General features: G+C 49.3%; 3 protein-coding genes across 8 annotated transcripts in view; 1 reads left to right on the top strand and 2 right to left on the bottom strand.

Moving 5' to 3' along the window:
• Positions 1-2,442, top strand: part of CRLS1 (cardiolipin synthase 1) — a 34,503-nt gene extending 32,061 nt beyond the window's left edge. For 5 of the 6 annotated variants that reach the window (XM_050745280.1, XM_050745277.1, XM_050745275.1 and 2 more), the window contains exon 7: positions 617-936. In XM_050745280.1, coding sequence (XP_050601237.1) covers positions 617-701 — 85 coding nt within the window. In that variant the 3' untranslated portion in view covers positions 702-936. Of the gene's footprint in view, positions 1-616 lie in introns of all 6 variants that reach the window. The other variant, XM_050745274.1, reaches the window with a different exon arrangement.
• TRMT6 (tRNA methyltransferase 6 non-catalytic subunit) overlaps positions 1-15,653 on the bottom strand; it is a 267,426-nt gene that overhangs the window by 100,011 nt on the left and 151,762 nt on the right. The gene's annotated exons all lie outside the window — the stretch shown is intronic.
• Positions 2,821-14,224, bottom strand: LRRN4 (leucine rich repeat neuronal 4). The gene is made up of 5 exons (XM_050745271.1): positions 13,974-14,224; positions 12,273-12,929; positions 10,892-11,096; positions 8,386-8,523; positions 2,821-5,756 (listed from the first exon to the last, which is right to left on the bottom strand). The coding sequence occupies exons 2-5, from the start codon at positions 12,922-12,924 to the stop codon at positions 4,538-4,540; spliced, it is 2,214 nt and encodes a 737-aa protein (XP_050601228.1). The 5' UTR covers positions 12,925-12,929; positions 13,974-14,224; the 3' UTR covers positions 2,821-4,537.

The raw sequence follows: 15,653 nt of genomic DNA on the forward strand, positions 1-15,653 counted from the left end.
CTTCTGGAGGATGAGTTTGTTGTAAGAATAAAATGAGAATGTAAGACACCTAGAGGATGCCTGAGTAAAAAATGACAGTTGCTAGTAGTATTTATTTGTAGGGCTCATTACCTAGAATAATTTTGTTTGACATTACTAATTAAAATGAAGTCTTAAAGAAAAGCAGTGTATTTAGACTCTTGTAGTTAAGAAAAATTACACCACAGAGCCCTTTTTACTTTTTTTTTTTTTTAGACGGAGTCTCGCTCTGTCGCCCAGGCTGGAGTGCAGTGGCACATCTTGGCTGACTGCAGGCTCTGCCTCCCGGTTCACGCCATTCTCCTGCCTCAGCCTCCTGTGTAGCTGAGACTAGAGGCGCCCGCCACCACGCCCGGCTAATTTTTTGTATTTTTTTAGTAGAGATGGGGTTTCACCGTATTAGCCAGGATGGTCTCTATCTCCTGACCTCGTGATCCGCTCGCCTTGGCCTCCCAAAGTGCTGGGATTACAGGCGTGAGCCACTGCACCCAGCCTTTTTGCTTTTTAAATAGATCTTTTGCATGTATTCATTATGATTCCCATTGCTACTGCTTTTTAGACTTGACAACTAAATTTTATTTCTTTTCTTCCATAAAAGGTGTTTTACAGCTTTCACCACAGCTGCATCAGCTTACAGTTACTATCATTATGGTCGGAAGACTGTTCAGGTGATAAAAGACTGATGAAAGCCATCTATCACCGTTAGTAAGGAAGCAGTATACATCAATGGGAACAGGGCCCATGGATATCTACAGGAGTTTCCCTATTTTGGTGTTCAGCTTGAAAAAGGACTTGTCAGAACCAACCATGTCATCAAAATTTAAGTAATGTGCATTGAAAATAAGGTTGATCATGGGAATATGCAGAATTTCCAATGTATTTTTAAATACAAATAAAACTATAATTTAGAATTTTTAATCTGAGGTTTCTTGATTAATTTATAAGAGATCAATTATTGTCAGTCTTTTTTATATGTTTTCTACAAACATAGTCCAGAGCATGGGCAGAGTTGACACCTCTCTTAAGTGAAATTTGGATTGCTCACAAAGCACTAGGAAATGTCATGGGGTTCAAATATATATCCTACACAACTGGGCAATACATTTTTGTTTGATTTTTAGGTCTGTGTATACATTAACAGTTCATGTAGTTAATACCTGATCATTTGGGATAATGAAAGTGAAGTTAGTTGTAGATGAAGTAAAGTTAGAGATTTAAAATGCAGTAAGTTTTTAAGATAATAATCAAACAGAATAGAAGGTATGAAGTTCATTTTCGGTAGTCTTCCAACCTCTCAGGTGCCTAATAATTTATGTATGAGGATAACAGGTAACAAAGATAGTCGAGATACGAGAACGTGTCTATTAGTCTTTGCGTCTAAAAGGCAGTGAGTTACATTCCTGCCTTCCACTGTGTTTCTGACATAGCAATGTTTGATATTGGAACCTGGATTCATGTATTATGTAAATAATATCAAGCTGTATATTTTTCAAAGGTTTTTTAAACTTTGGAGACTCTTCTTTTGTTAAGAAGTTAAAGGAATAAAAGAGCTGGAAAAAAAATTGTACCTTCAACTCGGGTTGTTCCATATAACATACTTATTCTCTGCTGTTACGTAAGTTTTCCAGTTCACAAAGTCCATTCATGTACATCACTTACACTTAAATTGTAAAAATAATTAGTCTGATCATCTGACTTTAAAAGAGTCTTGCTACAAATACATCATATTTAGGAGAATGCGGGATATGGGGAATGGGAGAAGACGACAGTCCAGGGGTAACCGGTTGTTGCTGCTTAACAGTAGAGGCCTATTGTTGCCCATTGTCCCTGGTTTTAATCCAAGCCTATTACAGAATACTGCAGTGAGATTATCCATTCTCAGCCTATTGAGCTGCATTAAATTAGAATGGGAGGCTGTAAGTAAAACTCATGCCTCTTGGCCAGGCATTCTGCACCAGTGTGTCCCTCTGTGGCTTGCTGGTCCTGGCTTCTTTGTTCTCAGACCGGCGGCTGAACTGCACTTGGCTTGGAGCATACTGAAGCCTGCAGCCAGGGACAACACCATTGAATCAGATGGAGGGGGTTGAAAAGGCAGAGAAGGGGGCATGTGGCTGGCTATTCTTGCTCTCTGGAGAACAGCTTCATTGTTAGTAGTAAGGCTGAAGGTGGACTTCCCACTGCTGAACCACCCAAGAGGCACACTGAGTGAGTCTCTGCATTAGTAATGGGTGAGCCTCATAAGAATAATGTTTTAAAAAGGGAGGACTTGAAGTAGCTATGGGAAAATTTAGAACTTTGCACCTTGTTATGCTTATTTATGGTTTAATGTTGATGCCATTTGGAGTGACTTAGGGCTTGGACCCATAATCTTTTTATTATTAAGGTCTCAATCTGGCTCTCGTTAATAAACTTTTTCCACTTCAACCGTTAGAAAAATGATCCAAGTCTCCTCAGGCTTTTGGATACTGAATTGTTATAAAACACATCAATTCTGCCAGTTTATAAAACATTGGAATTGTATTTAGACATGTCTGAGTACATACTTGTTTATAGACTCAAAACATGATGAAAATTCATTTCAGTGTCTTCACAGAATAGGCTTAACCTTGACAGTAAGCTTAAAAATAAAGCATTAGTGTCATTTAGGTACATGTCTGAGGATTTTATACTAATTAGATTTTGGGCTTTTGCAATGCATTTTAGTTGGGGCCTCATTCCTGAGCCCAAGTGACCCTTTCACCTCAGCTTCCTGAGTAGCTGGGATTATAGGTGCACACCAACCGTGCTTTGCAGTTTCGTGTGTGTGTGTGTGTATTTTTTTTTTTTCCACAAGCACACACATCATAGCTTTGCAGTTTTTAACCAGGAGCTGGTGGAGATCTTTGAAACCATTTAATCCAATTCTCTTAGTTACATTTATGATGAAACTAGGGATCTACCTTAAAATTTGGGGAAGCTCTTTCAAAACTTCAAACACCTAGAAATATATAGTGCAATTCAGTTTTAGTTTCTGCAGCATGGTTTGGAAACAAAAGATACATGGGATTTAAACTTGATTTGTTTTCTTCTTACAGTAGAAGTAAATGCTCTTGTGGGTTGAATTGCATCTTCCAAGGAAGATATGTTCACATTCAAACCCCCAGTACTGTACATGTAACCTTATTTGGAAATAGGGTCTTTTTAGATGCAATCAAGTTAGAATTAGGTCATACTGGATTACAGTGGGCCTTAACCCAATAACTAGTTTTTTTGGTTAAAAAAAAAAAAGGAAATGTGAACAGAGAGACAGAGAATGCCGTGAGATGATGGAGGGATAGATTGGAATGATGTCTACAAGCTAAGGAATACTGAGGATTGCTGCCAGCCATCCAAAGCTGGGAGAGAAGATGGAACAACTCCCTTGGAGCCTGCAAGAAGAACCAACTCCACTGATGCTTTGATTTGGGATTTCTGACCGGAACTGTAGGAAAATAAATTTATTTTCTTTTAAGCCAGTTTTACTAACTTGTTATGGCAGCTGCAGGAAATTAATAAATGCTAATGTTGAAAATTAAAATCTAGAAATATGGCTCTAATTATAATTTCATAGAATCATTTTTTCCCCTGAGTTTCCCCTGAGTTTGTATAAAAGTGAAAAAGTAGAGGGCAGAGTAGATGCCTCCCACATGAAGACAGATTTTAAGGCATTGTTTGATGCACTTAGGGCAGAGAAACACTTGGGCTTCTAGCTAGAGTCTTGGGTTCTCTTTAGCTCATTTGTCCCCTCTAATTAAGAAAAAAGATTTCCAAAGTTTATTATGCTTCCTAAAAAATGAATTTATAATTCATTTGTCCACTTAGTCTTAGGTGAAATACAGTAAACACTAACTTAAAAGGACAGCTTTTCCCTGTGTTTGACAAATGTTCCCAGAAAACTGGTTTTAACTGTAAAGCTGGAAGTGTATTTTCTTGTCATGTCCTGAAATGGAACTAATAAACCCAGAAGGCCTTACGAAGCAACCATTAATTAGCTCTCCCCCTAACCCCGGTTCTCAGGAATTGGAACTGGAAATCCACTGGAATTGATTTCTTGAATAACAGAGCTCATTATGCCTTAGAGCTTGACCATGAAGGAGCTTCCGCTGGAAAGACCTGAGGATGTGATTTCTAACGATCAAAGAGGCTGGGTTATGCAATTTCCCTGTTTCATCCCTTCCTACTTCCATACACTATTCTACTGGATAGAAGGGCACTGACTGCTGAAAACCCCAAACGAAACAACACACAAGAAGGCCTGAGGCAGTGGGGAGCGATCTGGCATTGACCATCAGGTTTCTGGGAACAGAGAGTAAAGTAGAAGGAAGGGAGGGCAGTTGTTCCTTGGACTGAGGCACTCAGTGTGGCAAGTTCCGTGTGTGCCCAAGGCATTCTGGCTTCACGGGAATTAGAAACCCTAGGAGCAGATGGGGTCGTTTTTGACCTTCTGTACCTTTCTGCGCTCAGATCCAGTTCGGTTAGAGGCGTTTGCCCAGAAGCTGGGCTAACTGACGGTCTGGAGCTCCAGCGGGTAATCAAAGGCCGGGTTTTTGCAGGCCACTAGGTGCGTGTCGCAGCGCTGCAGGCGTAGCGTCTGGCCCCGCCTGCAGAGACACGCGGACAGCACTAAGGTGCTGGCAAGCAGCAGGCCGCTGGCTGCGCACAGCCCGGAGAGCAGGAGCGCGAAGCTGGGCTTGGTGGTGAAGGCGGCGCACGGGCTCCTCCAGCCCGAGGACCGCGGCTGGCTCAGGCCTGCCCTGTTGGCCGCCAGCACGCACACGCGGTAGGTAGTGCCCGGCGACAGCCCGTACAGAGGGTGCTGCCGGGCCGTGGCGTAGATGACCCCCACCACTGACTGGTTCCCCGCCCAGCCCTCCACAGAGTAGCGGATCTGGTACCCGTGCACTACTGAGTTGGGGGCACACCAGTGGACCAGCGCCGACGTGTCCGTAGTCTCCGTCACCCCCTGCAGCCTGGGCGGGTCTGGGATGGTGTCTTCTCCGCTGAGGCCAGGGCAACGGCACCGCGACTGCCTCTGCAGCTCAGCGCACGGGGTCTGTAGGTGCTTGCAGGGATGGTAATCACAGGGGACATCCTGGTGAGGCATTCCAACCTCCTCCTTCCTCCCCTCCTCCTCCTCACTGTAGTCGTCCAGCAGCAAGACTGGAATCCCGCCCTCAGAAGGACTCGGGTTGGGGGCTTGGGGTGTGGCGTGTGTCCTCTGGCCGGGCTGAGGCGAGCTTATGCGGTTCCACGAGGTAGGGAAGGGGTCCAGGAGCTTGCTCTCCAGTGGGGTGGAGGCAGCTGAGATACTAGGCTCAAGGACAAGCCCGGGGGCATGTTCTCCTCTGTGCTGGGATGCGGTGGCGCTGGCAGCCCTGGGGAAAACGCTGGAGTTGCTGTGACCTGCTACAGAGTTGGTCGTGGAAGAGGCAGTCCCCTCCTGTGCATCGCTGTGCGGCCATGCAGCTCTCGTGCGGGAGCCCACGTTAGGGGCCTTGGAGACACTCTGCTGGTCTCCCTCAGGCCTGGTAGCAGGGGCTGCGCTGGGCGCCACGGTGGGACCTTGTGCGTAGGTGGAGTGGTTGAAGCCGGGTGGGTGTGAAGGTCGGAGAGTAGTGCTTTGGTTGGACTGGCACACTCCGGGCAGCTGGGAGAGTGACAGGGAGGCTGAGAAGGGGCCGCTGGATCCCGCAGCTGGCGTGCACACAGTGTCTGCTGCCCTGGAGGGGAGGCCAACCAGTTAGAAGACGTCTGGCTTCAGGGACGCTTCTGGGCAGAGCTTTGAATCCTCACTGCCAACGTCACCCCCTGCCAAGCCCATCAACGCATCTCTGCCAGGCACCCCAGGGCACACACGCTGCACACATCACCTAATTGATTCTGGGGAAACTTTGGAGGAAGCTCCTATCCTCACTCCCATTGGGCAGAGAAGCAAACGGAAGTGTAGAAGGAGGAACTAATTGGCCAAGACACCATAGCTAGCAATGGCAGAGCCTATCCCCGGGCAAGCACTGTGAGAAGGAGTGCAGATTCTCTGACTGTCATTTGCCATTTTGTTCTCACCTGTCTGCTTCCTGGCAAGAGAGCACTAGTAATAAAAACCATAGTCGGCCGGGTGCGGTGGCTCACGCCTGTAATCCCAGCATTTTGGGAGGCCGAGGCAGGCGGATCACGAGGTCAGGAGACCGAGACTAGCCTGGCTAACACGGTGAAACCCCATCTCTACTAAAAATACAAAAAATTAGCCAAGCGTGGTGGCGGGCACCTGTAGTCCCAGCTACTCAGGAGGCTGAGGCAGGAGAATGGCGTGAACCCGGGAGGCAGAGCTTGCAGTGAGCCAAGATCACACCACTGCACTCCAGCCTGGGTGACAGAGAGAGACTCCGTCTAAAACAACAACAACAACAACAACAAAACATTCGGGCCTGGCGTGGTGGCTCAGGCTTGTAATCTCAGCACTTTGGGAGGCTGAGGTGGGCGGATTACAAGGTCAGGAGATCGAGACCATCCTGGCTAACAAGGTGAAACCCCGTCTCTACTAAAAATACAAAAATTAGCCGGGCATGGTGGCGGATGTCTGTAGTCCCAGCTACTCTGGAGGCTGAGGCAGGAGAATCGCTTGAACCTGGGAGGCGGAGGTTGCAGTGAGCAGAGATTGTGCCACTGCACTCCAGCCTTGGCAACAGAGGGAGACTGTCTCAAAAAAAAAAAAAAAAAAAAAAAAAAAAAGTACTCATACTAGCTACCATTTCTGATGCTTCCCACGTGCTAGGGGCTATTCTTCACACTCTACTGTGTCAACTAATTTAGTCTGCACTACTTATGCAGTAGACTCTATTACCCCATTTTACAGATGAGAAGGTAGAGGCCGAAGTAACTCAGAGAGATGAAATAACTCAGCTCAAATCAACAGTAGTAAGTAGGCCAGGTACAGTGGCTCATGCCTGGAGTCCCAACACTTTGGGAGGCCCAGGTAGGAGGATTACTTGAGGCTAGGAGTTGGAGACCAGCCTGGTCAACATAGTGAGACCTCGTCTCTACCAAAACAAACAAAACAAAACAAACAAACAAAAACTTAGCCAGGTATGGTGGTGCATGGCTGTGGTCCCAGCTACTTGGGAGGGTGAGGCAGGAGGATTGCTTGAGCCCAGGAGTCTGAGGCTGCAGTGAGCCGTGATCATGCCACTGCACTCCAGCTTGGGTTACAGAGCAAGACCTTGTCTCTAAAAAAAAATGTAATAAAATAGTAGTAAGTAGGATGAAGCTGGACTTCTGGCTTCAGAGCCTGTACTCTCAGCTTCATCATTAATACCGTGATGAGACCCTCGACTGCGAAGGGCCTAGGTGCTTTTCTTTGGAGGGAATGTGGGGTTGGGGGGCAGACTGAGCCCCACTTCACAGCTCAGCTTAGGTGGGAGATGAGAAAAGAATATTGGCTGGGCATGGTGGTTCATGCCTGGAATCTCAACTCTTTGGGAGGCCCAGGTGGGAGGATCCCTTGAGTCCGGGAGTTTGAGACCAGCCTGGGTAACATGATGAGCCTCCATCTCTACAAAAAGATTTTAAAAAATTAGCCTGGTGTGGTGGCTTGCACCTGGGGTCCCAGCTACTCTAGAAGCTGAGGTAGGATGATCGCTGAGCCCAGGAGGTTGAGGCTGTAATGAGACATGATCGCACTACTGCACTCCAGCCTGGACAAAAGAGCAAGACCCTGTCTCCAAACAAACAGAAATAATTCTGCAGAATGGTGGTGATGGAGGGTTGCCTCCCAAGGTGTAGTGTTTACCTGGTGGAACTGGTTTGAAAGTGCTCAGGACTGGGGGTGTTTCCAGCCCCCCAGCTCCCACTGTCTCCTGGTGGCCAGCCTAAATGTGGCTCCCCACTGCAAAAACAGCTCTTTTAGCCAATAGCCTTCATAGGAATTTCCCAGAAGAGCTCTGTAAGCCCATGGGCCTAGGACTGGATAACCCGGGAGCAGAGGCTAGGTTCCATCTTGCGGATTCAGTAGAACCCAGTGGTTAAACCAGACCACACTTCCCAGCCTCCCTTGCAGGTAGGTGTGGCTCCTGGCCAATGAATGTGAGTGGAAGTGAGGAGTATCACCTCCCAGCCTGGCTCACTAAAAACCTCCCATGTCTGCTCCTCCATGTTCTTTGCCCCTTCTGGCTGGCTGGAATGGAGGTAGCTTCCATCACCTGGATCCCTGAGTGTGACTACATGGGGAAGGCTGCCCAGCCCAACATGGCCAAAGTGCCAAGCACAGTCACGTGAGCAAGATTTAAGCTGGAGAACTTCAGCTCCTGAAGGCTGAGCCTCACCCCTCAGCCATCTGCTTTGTAAATGTGTTACCTGCTTAGGACAGTTCTCTTTGCATCCATGAGGAGCCAAGACAAGTCACAGCTACAAGTGAGGGGGTTGCCAAAAAGGTTGATCGATAGGACCTGGGAGGAATCTAGGGTCCAAGGAGGGAAGGAACTCAAGTTGCAGCTGAAATACACACAAAAAAATGAATTAAATCAGGTTTTTACAATTGGATCAAAGATATTCCCAGAGAGGCATGGTGTCAGAACCATGCCCACGGTATCAGAAGCATTCTGATAGGGGTTGGAGAATACTGCTTTGGGCAAAACTCTTAATGACCTCGAACTTCATTTTTTGTCCTCTGTTGTAAAACGGAGATACCAGCCTAACAGGAAATATTATACTTCATATCAACTGGGGATAATATTCCCATGACCGATGGTTGTATCAAAAAGAGTGTGTGTTGGCTGGGCACGGTGGCTCACACCTGTAATCCCAGCACTTTGGGAGGCCGAGGCAGGTGGATTATTTGAGGTTAGGAGTTCGAGACCAGCCTGCCCAACATGGTGAAACTCTGTCTGTACTACAAATACAAAAATTAGTCAGGCAGTAGTGGTGGACCTATAATCCCAGCTACTCGGGAGGCTGAGGCAGGAGAATCACTTGAGCCTGGGAGGCAGAGGTTGCGGTGAGCCAAGATCACACCACTACCCTCCAGGATAGGCAGGAGAGTGAGACCCTGTCTCAAAAAACAAAACAAAACAAACAAATAAACAAACAGAAACAAAAAAGAGTACATGATGATAAAAGTGTTTGTAAATGCAAATCTCTAAATACAAGCAGATATTGTTATTATGGACCAGTGTTATTGCACTATGGCTGGTGACACTCAATGCCAGTCCTTTGGAAGATGCCTCATTTAAGTGCATCAGTGAACTCTTGATAAGTAGAGAATAACCCCCAAACTTAGTAACTTAAAACAATAAATATTTATTCTTTAGCATGATTCTGTGGGTTAGCTCAGTGGTTCATGCGGTCTGGATTAGCTCAGCTGGAGCCAGATGATCTGGGATGGCCTCATGGATAAGGCTCAACCAGGTGTGCTGGGACTGCTCTCTATGTGTCTGTCATCACCCAGGAGGCTAACCTGGGCTTGTCCACACGGTAGTGGAGGGATCCCCAACAGCAGGAGAGGGCGGGTCTCAGTGCTCAATTGCTTTCCTAGCTTCTTACATCACATTTGCTAATGACCCACTGGCCCAAGCAAATCACAAGGCCAAGCCCAGGCTGGAATGCAATGGTGCAATCTCAGCTCACTGCAACCTCCACTTCCCAGGTTCAAGCGATTATCCTGCCTCAGCCTCCCAAGTAACTGGGACTACAGGCACGTGCCACTACGCCCGGCTAATTTTGTATTTCTTTTAGTAGAGATGGGGCTTCACCATGTTGGCCAGGCTGGTCTCAAACTCCTGACCTCAGGTGATCCACCCACCTCGGCCTCCCAACGTGCTGGGGTTACAGGCATGAGCCATCATGCCTGGCCTCACCACCACTATTTTATCATACAATCATCACTATCCTCACCATTATAATTAGCACCATCACCCATCATCATCACCATCACCATCACTACCAATGTCATCCCCATCACTGACATCAATCAGCATCAACACCATCACCATCACCATCACCATCACTGTCATCACCATCAGCATCTCCATTATCACCACCACCATCATCTTCACTAATTTTAGAGGACAAATACCATAAGCCAGGCACTGAGCTAAGTGGTCTACATAAACCATATGCTTTTTTTCTCATGAAAAAACCCAAAGCGAGGTTTTATTGTCATAGCTCTATTTTACAGATAAAGAAACTACTTGATATTTGTATCCTGGCACTTTACACAGTTCTTGGGTTTTTATCGAGCTCAAAGGAGTCTAAGCCAGAGATACAAAGCATTTCCCCTCACAACATTGTGTGCTCAATAGCTATTTATTGAATAAAGGAAAGAATGAGTGAATGGTTCTGCCTTTGCTTTGAAAACTTGTTCATCCTTTTAGAAGAATAATTCCATCTTTAGTGACTGCATTGAGTAAAACAGGACTCACAGGGCCTGCCCCTAGACTTCCAAGGGATTTTCTAACAATATCAATACTTTCATCCCCAGACCCACTCAAATTCTGGAAGGGACTGAACTTGCATGGCATGTGGGGAAGAAAGCAGATCCAGACAGAGAGTAGACCTGAGGTCCTCCTCACCTCTTCCCACTGTACATTTCTAAGTGTGGGCTTAAAATAAACTTTAAAGGCATAGGAGTTTGGCATTCTAATACTACTCTGAACCGGACTGAGTTGCAAGGTTAGATGGGCGGGTGGACTATCTGGGACCTTACCCAAGATATCACCCAAAGGGTGGGGGAAAACAAAGCCCCAGAAAGGATTCGGAAGAGCAGTGGAAGAAAAATCATGGTCTGGTTTGTTCTATAAAATTCAACATAGCGTAATGGGCAAAAATCAGTCATGTGATTAAGATGTGCCTCAGAAGCACTTACTTCTGGAACAGAAGGACCTGTAGATGTGGAGTGTCTTGAAAGATGTGCGTGGCGACAGAAGCAAGTGCTGGGGAGTCCTGACAGTCCAGCTGCTGCAGGTTGGGAGTCATCTTGAAAATGTCCCCCTCCAGGGTCGTCAGCCGAGGCATCTTCCTCAGGTAGAGGGATGTGAGCTTCGGCAGGTCTCTGATCCACCCTGACTCAACTGAAACACAGAAGGGAAACTGCCCATCACTCCAGAACGCACAAACCCAGGAGGCCAGCACGGCATGAAGGAAAGAATGAGAGTGGCAAGGTGAATGGTGAAGGTCATTGCTGAGCATGGGCACAGTTAGCAGCCCATGGGAATTCTGGGAATCTCAGAATTGTGGCCATTTGAGCTGGAAGGGTGCTCGGGGATAACCAGTCCTTCCTTTCTTCCAATCTGAGTCGGCCAAGGCCAGAGAGGGGATTGATTGGCCTAAGGCCACATAGCTGGAAAGGGGCAGAGACAAGGCTTGAACCCAGGACACTGTCTCCAAGTCTGTTGCTGCCTCACCTTCTCATTAAAGTCCACACAAAAAATAACCAGACTTTGCTCTGATGTCTGTCAGGAGTGGGGAACTTCTGTGGAATGTAATTAAGGAGGCGAGGCGGCCCCAGAAACCTAATTTTGCGGCTCTCCCGATACATGGAGAACGTGCCCCTTCCCTTCGGTATTCCCCATTCTAGCTGTTTTTTCTCTTTGTCTTTGATGAAACAGGTGGTTGTAGATAAGTGAAGTGTTTTTTAAAAAATACTAAAACCAACCTTGTGAATCAAAGAACACCAGGAACAGGAGACCGGTTATCCTCGCCACTCTCCTGTGGCTTGTTTGAGTGATTCAACATTCACAGAAACTATTTTGCCCAAGGTAGAGAAATCAGTGAATTCATCCTGGAAGCCTCAGTCACTTCAGCTAACTGTATGTTTGCGGCTCAGTTTTTCCATTCATCAGCCCCAAAGCATGCACTCACTTCCCCATTCCACAAACACTTATCCAGTCATGCTGGGAAGCAGTAGAACAGAGTGGTTAAAGTTTTGGGCTCTGGACCCAGAATGCCTGAGTTCAGATTTGCTTAATGTGTGACCAAGTTTCACCTTTCTGTGCTTTGGTTCCTTCATATGTAAAACGGAGATGGTAACAGTTCCCATCTCTTAGGATTCAAGAAAGTGACTCCTGTGTGGCGCTTCAAACTGGGCCCGCTTGCTCGAAAAATGTAGCTGGTGTTTTTTTGAACCCTGCTGCGAGCTGGGCACCTGGGTCACCCCTCGAGGAAGAATGCAGCCCTGCCCTCAGGAGCGCACGCGCAGCCTGGCTTTGCGCTCAGGTCTGCTGAAAACGCGGAGCGCCCGGACTCACCCCGCTGGAGGAACGTGCCGCTGAGATCCAGGACTTCGAGCGTGGCCAGGGGCGCGCCATCCTCTCCAGCGAACGCCGCCTCGGCGATGCCCCCCTGTGCGCCGCGACCCAGCGCGGTGCTGGAGAGGTTGAGGAGCTGCAGCGCGGGGAAGCAGGCGAAGGCCCGGGGCTGTAGCGCCTGCAGCGGATTCCCGGCGAGCGCCAGGACGCGGAGGCTGCTCAGTGCGGGACCGGCACATGGCGTCAGAGCGGCCAGCTGGTTGTAGTTGAGGTCCAGGGTGTGCAGCCCCGCCGGCCCGCCCGGGCCCCAGCGCAGCTCGGCGATGCGGTTGTGGCTCAGGGTCAGCACCCGCAGCTGCTCCAGGTGGCCGAGTTCGGATGCGCTCAGTGCGCGCAGCAGGTTGTGGCTGGCGTTGAGGCTGCGCAGTGTGCGCGGTAGGCAGCCGGGCAGGCGCTCCAGGTTGCGGTTCGCCAGGGTCAAGGCCGTCGCACCCGCGGCGGGCAGCCCCTCGCAGGGCGAGTCGGTGGCGTTGCTGCCACTGCTCCCCCAGGGGCCCTGCTGAGTGACCCGGAAGAGCGGAACCTTCTGGAGAAGATCTGCCCAGCTGGGGTGCAGCACCGTCAGCAGCAGCAGCAGCAGGGTTTGCCGCATGGCGTCTGGAGAGAGAACAGCAGGACGCCCATCAAATCCACAGGAACCTCCGAACAAAGGGGCAGATGCGCGTCCCAACCCCACCTCCAGGGCTCTGAGGAGACGCACAGGCCCTGGATGTTCCCTGAAGGGCAGGGAGACGTTCCCAGAGTCGCCTGGTGTGCAGTGACCTCGCCCCTGTCTGCTTTTGCCCTATCCTCTCCCCCAAGAGCACCGTGGTACCCCCTGTTCTTCCTCCCCTCAGGGATGCCTTTCCCTCTTCTTGTGAGAGGGACTCCTTCCTCATCTGTCCAGTCTGGGCCTGCATCTCTCGATAACTCCCTCCGTTTTTGTACCCCCATCCTGTGAGCTTCTACAGGAAAGGGATGTCCCCTTTATTGCTGCAAACTCTCCCCAAGTAAACAGTCACTGCTCCATACACGTGAATGCCCTCAGTTAGGAAGAACCTCTGCTGGGATAGAAACAGGTACTCTACGAAGATTTTGTCAGTTCCACGACTCTCAGTTACCCCGCTTTTCCCCGTTAGACCTGCCCAGCCACAGGGGAATCCTAGTTTGCCTAAAGTAAGTCCTGGAGTCCGTTTCCTGGGGGCATGCCCGGGGTTGCCTTCAGCAGCAGAACAAAGCCCTGTGAACCCTGGAGTCAAACATTTCCTGGTCCCATGTGGGTTCCAACAAAACCAGAGCCCCCAGTATTAGCCCTACCCAGGACGGAGGGCTGAGAGCTGCTAGTTGTGGAATTTCTGGAGTACTTAGGGTTGCACAGGTCAGCTAGATCAAGCGGAGGAAGATCCAGCGGCCATGGGCTAACTTGGGAGTGACAAAGATACTGTTAACCAGCCCCTGGCCATGAGGTCACTGGTCGATATCCCTCATGACTGCAGATGTGTATTCCTTTCCCAGCTCTCTGTGCTGACCAGTAGATCTCCCAGCCACCACGCAGGGGCCCGGGGAAGGGTCTCCCTATTGCTAGCTGGGGATGAAGGCGGTGAGAAAGATCCTGGAACCTGAAGCCAGGAGCGTGTGCATCCAGCAGTGTGTCATGCTTACCTGGAAGTGGTCCCTTTGGAGTGTGGCTCCTCTGGATGCACCTCTGAAGTCCTCAGTTTTGTTTTATAGATTCCAAGGACCACTGATTTGGACAGCAACTCAGCTCTGAACTCCAGAGGGAGACCTGTCTCCCAGCCTCCTCTCTCCCACAATACCCATCCACTGAGAGGGCCTGAGACACTCCAGTCTTCCCCATCGCTCCTCCTTTCCCATCAAGACACTGTTGTTTTTAGCCAACACCCTCATTGCTCAGCTCCCTCCTCTCCCGCTAGAGCCTGCGCCTGCCCCTTTCCAGGCCTGGCACCTCCCCCTAGCCCTCCCCATCTTCACCTCTCCAACCACCTTTCCCAAGCTGGAGAAATGAAAGGAGTCAGCGATGAGGGCTAGTGGAGTGCAGTGAGGCAGAGCAGCGCTGTCACCTCTCAGGAATTTGATCCTTCCTGCTGGTGGCTCCCATTTCCTGGGATGGCTGGAGGCTAAATGGTGAGCCAGCGAGGGGAGCAAGCCACTTCTCCCAGAGGGAAGGCATCCGAGTCTAGAGGAAGCTTGCAGGGATTTCCAGGAAAAGGTGACAGGAGAGAGGATCCTCAGAAGGGTCTGGGGCAGGAGCAGGCTCAAACCAGACCCAAGAGGCCCCGCGGACAGTCTGTTTGGTGGCTCTGGGACCTCGCTCAGTGACAGTGTGGACGTTTGTCTCTCACAAGGAGTGAGAATAAACAGAGGGCAGAAACGCAGAAAGAACATTCCCGCTCCATGCCTGGGAGGTTGGGTCCTGATTACCAGCTCCAGGTCTCCCTAAGATGTGATGCTTGAGTGAGCTTTGTTTAGAGCGCTTTTGTTTAAAGCAGACAGCACTTCTCTCCCCCAAAGGCCCAAGGCAGAGCCTGGTCATTTCCTCTGAGGGCCTTCGATCTGCATCCTCCCCCAATCCCCCCTAGCTGGGTCTGAGAGTTCATCAGGGTTTATGAGCCGCAGCTTTGTGTGATAGACACTGAGACCAGAACTTTACGTATTTTTCCTCCTGTCAGTCCTTATCTGGACAGCCCTGAGGAACTCCAGGATACCTCAGAAACTTGCCTATTAGGGTTGATGGGTTAATTGGAAGTTCCTGAGGATCTCCATTGAGGCCTTCTCCACCCACAGCCTGAAGAAGATCCTTCGGTCTCAGTGCCAGCTAGGACCCTGCTGCTCAGAAGCATTGCACCTCCGCAGGGCAGGCAGAGGCCGCTCTGTGCTCCCCAGCCTGAGGCTCATGCAGTCACCTCCCAGGAAGTCTGGCCCAGGCCCCAGAGGTAGAAATACATGCCATGGAGACACAGGAGGCCAGGTGGGAAGAAGTCAGGAAGAAGTGGGTTCAACTTAGAGGTGGAGTCAGCATGCAGACCAGTGGGCAGCCTGCTTCCTCTTTGCCTTTGCATGGAGAGCTCCATGCCCAAGAATTAAAACATTAAGCTAGGCATGGCGGCTTACGCCTGTAATCCCAGCATGTTGGGAGACTGAGGCAGGAGGGCAGGAGTTCAAGACAGGTCAGGGCGACATAGCAAGACCTTGTTTCTATCAAACAAACAAACAAACAAACAAAAAGAATTAGAACATCACGTTTCCCTCAGAGTTAAACCAGCCAGGTCCACCCATGTAAGGTGATTGACCACGCTGAGGCCAGCAGGGGTTTGGGGAGTC

This window comes from Macaca thibetana, chromosome 10 (genome assembly GCF_024542745.1).
Source record: "Macaca thibetana thibetana isolate TM-01 chromosome 10, ASM2454274v1, whole genome shotgun sequence".
NCBI classification, from domain to species: Eukaryota; Metazoa; Chordata; class Mammalia; order Primates; family Cercopithecidae; genus Macaca; species Macaca thibetana.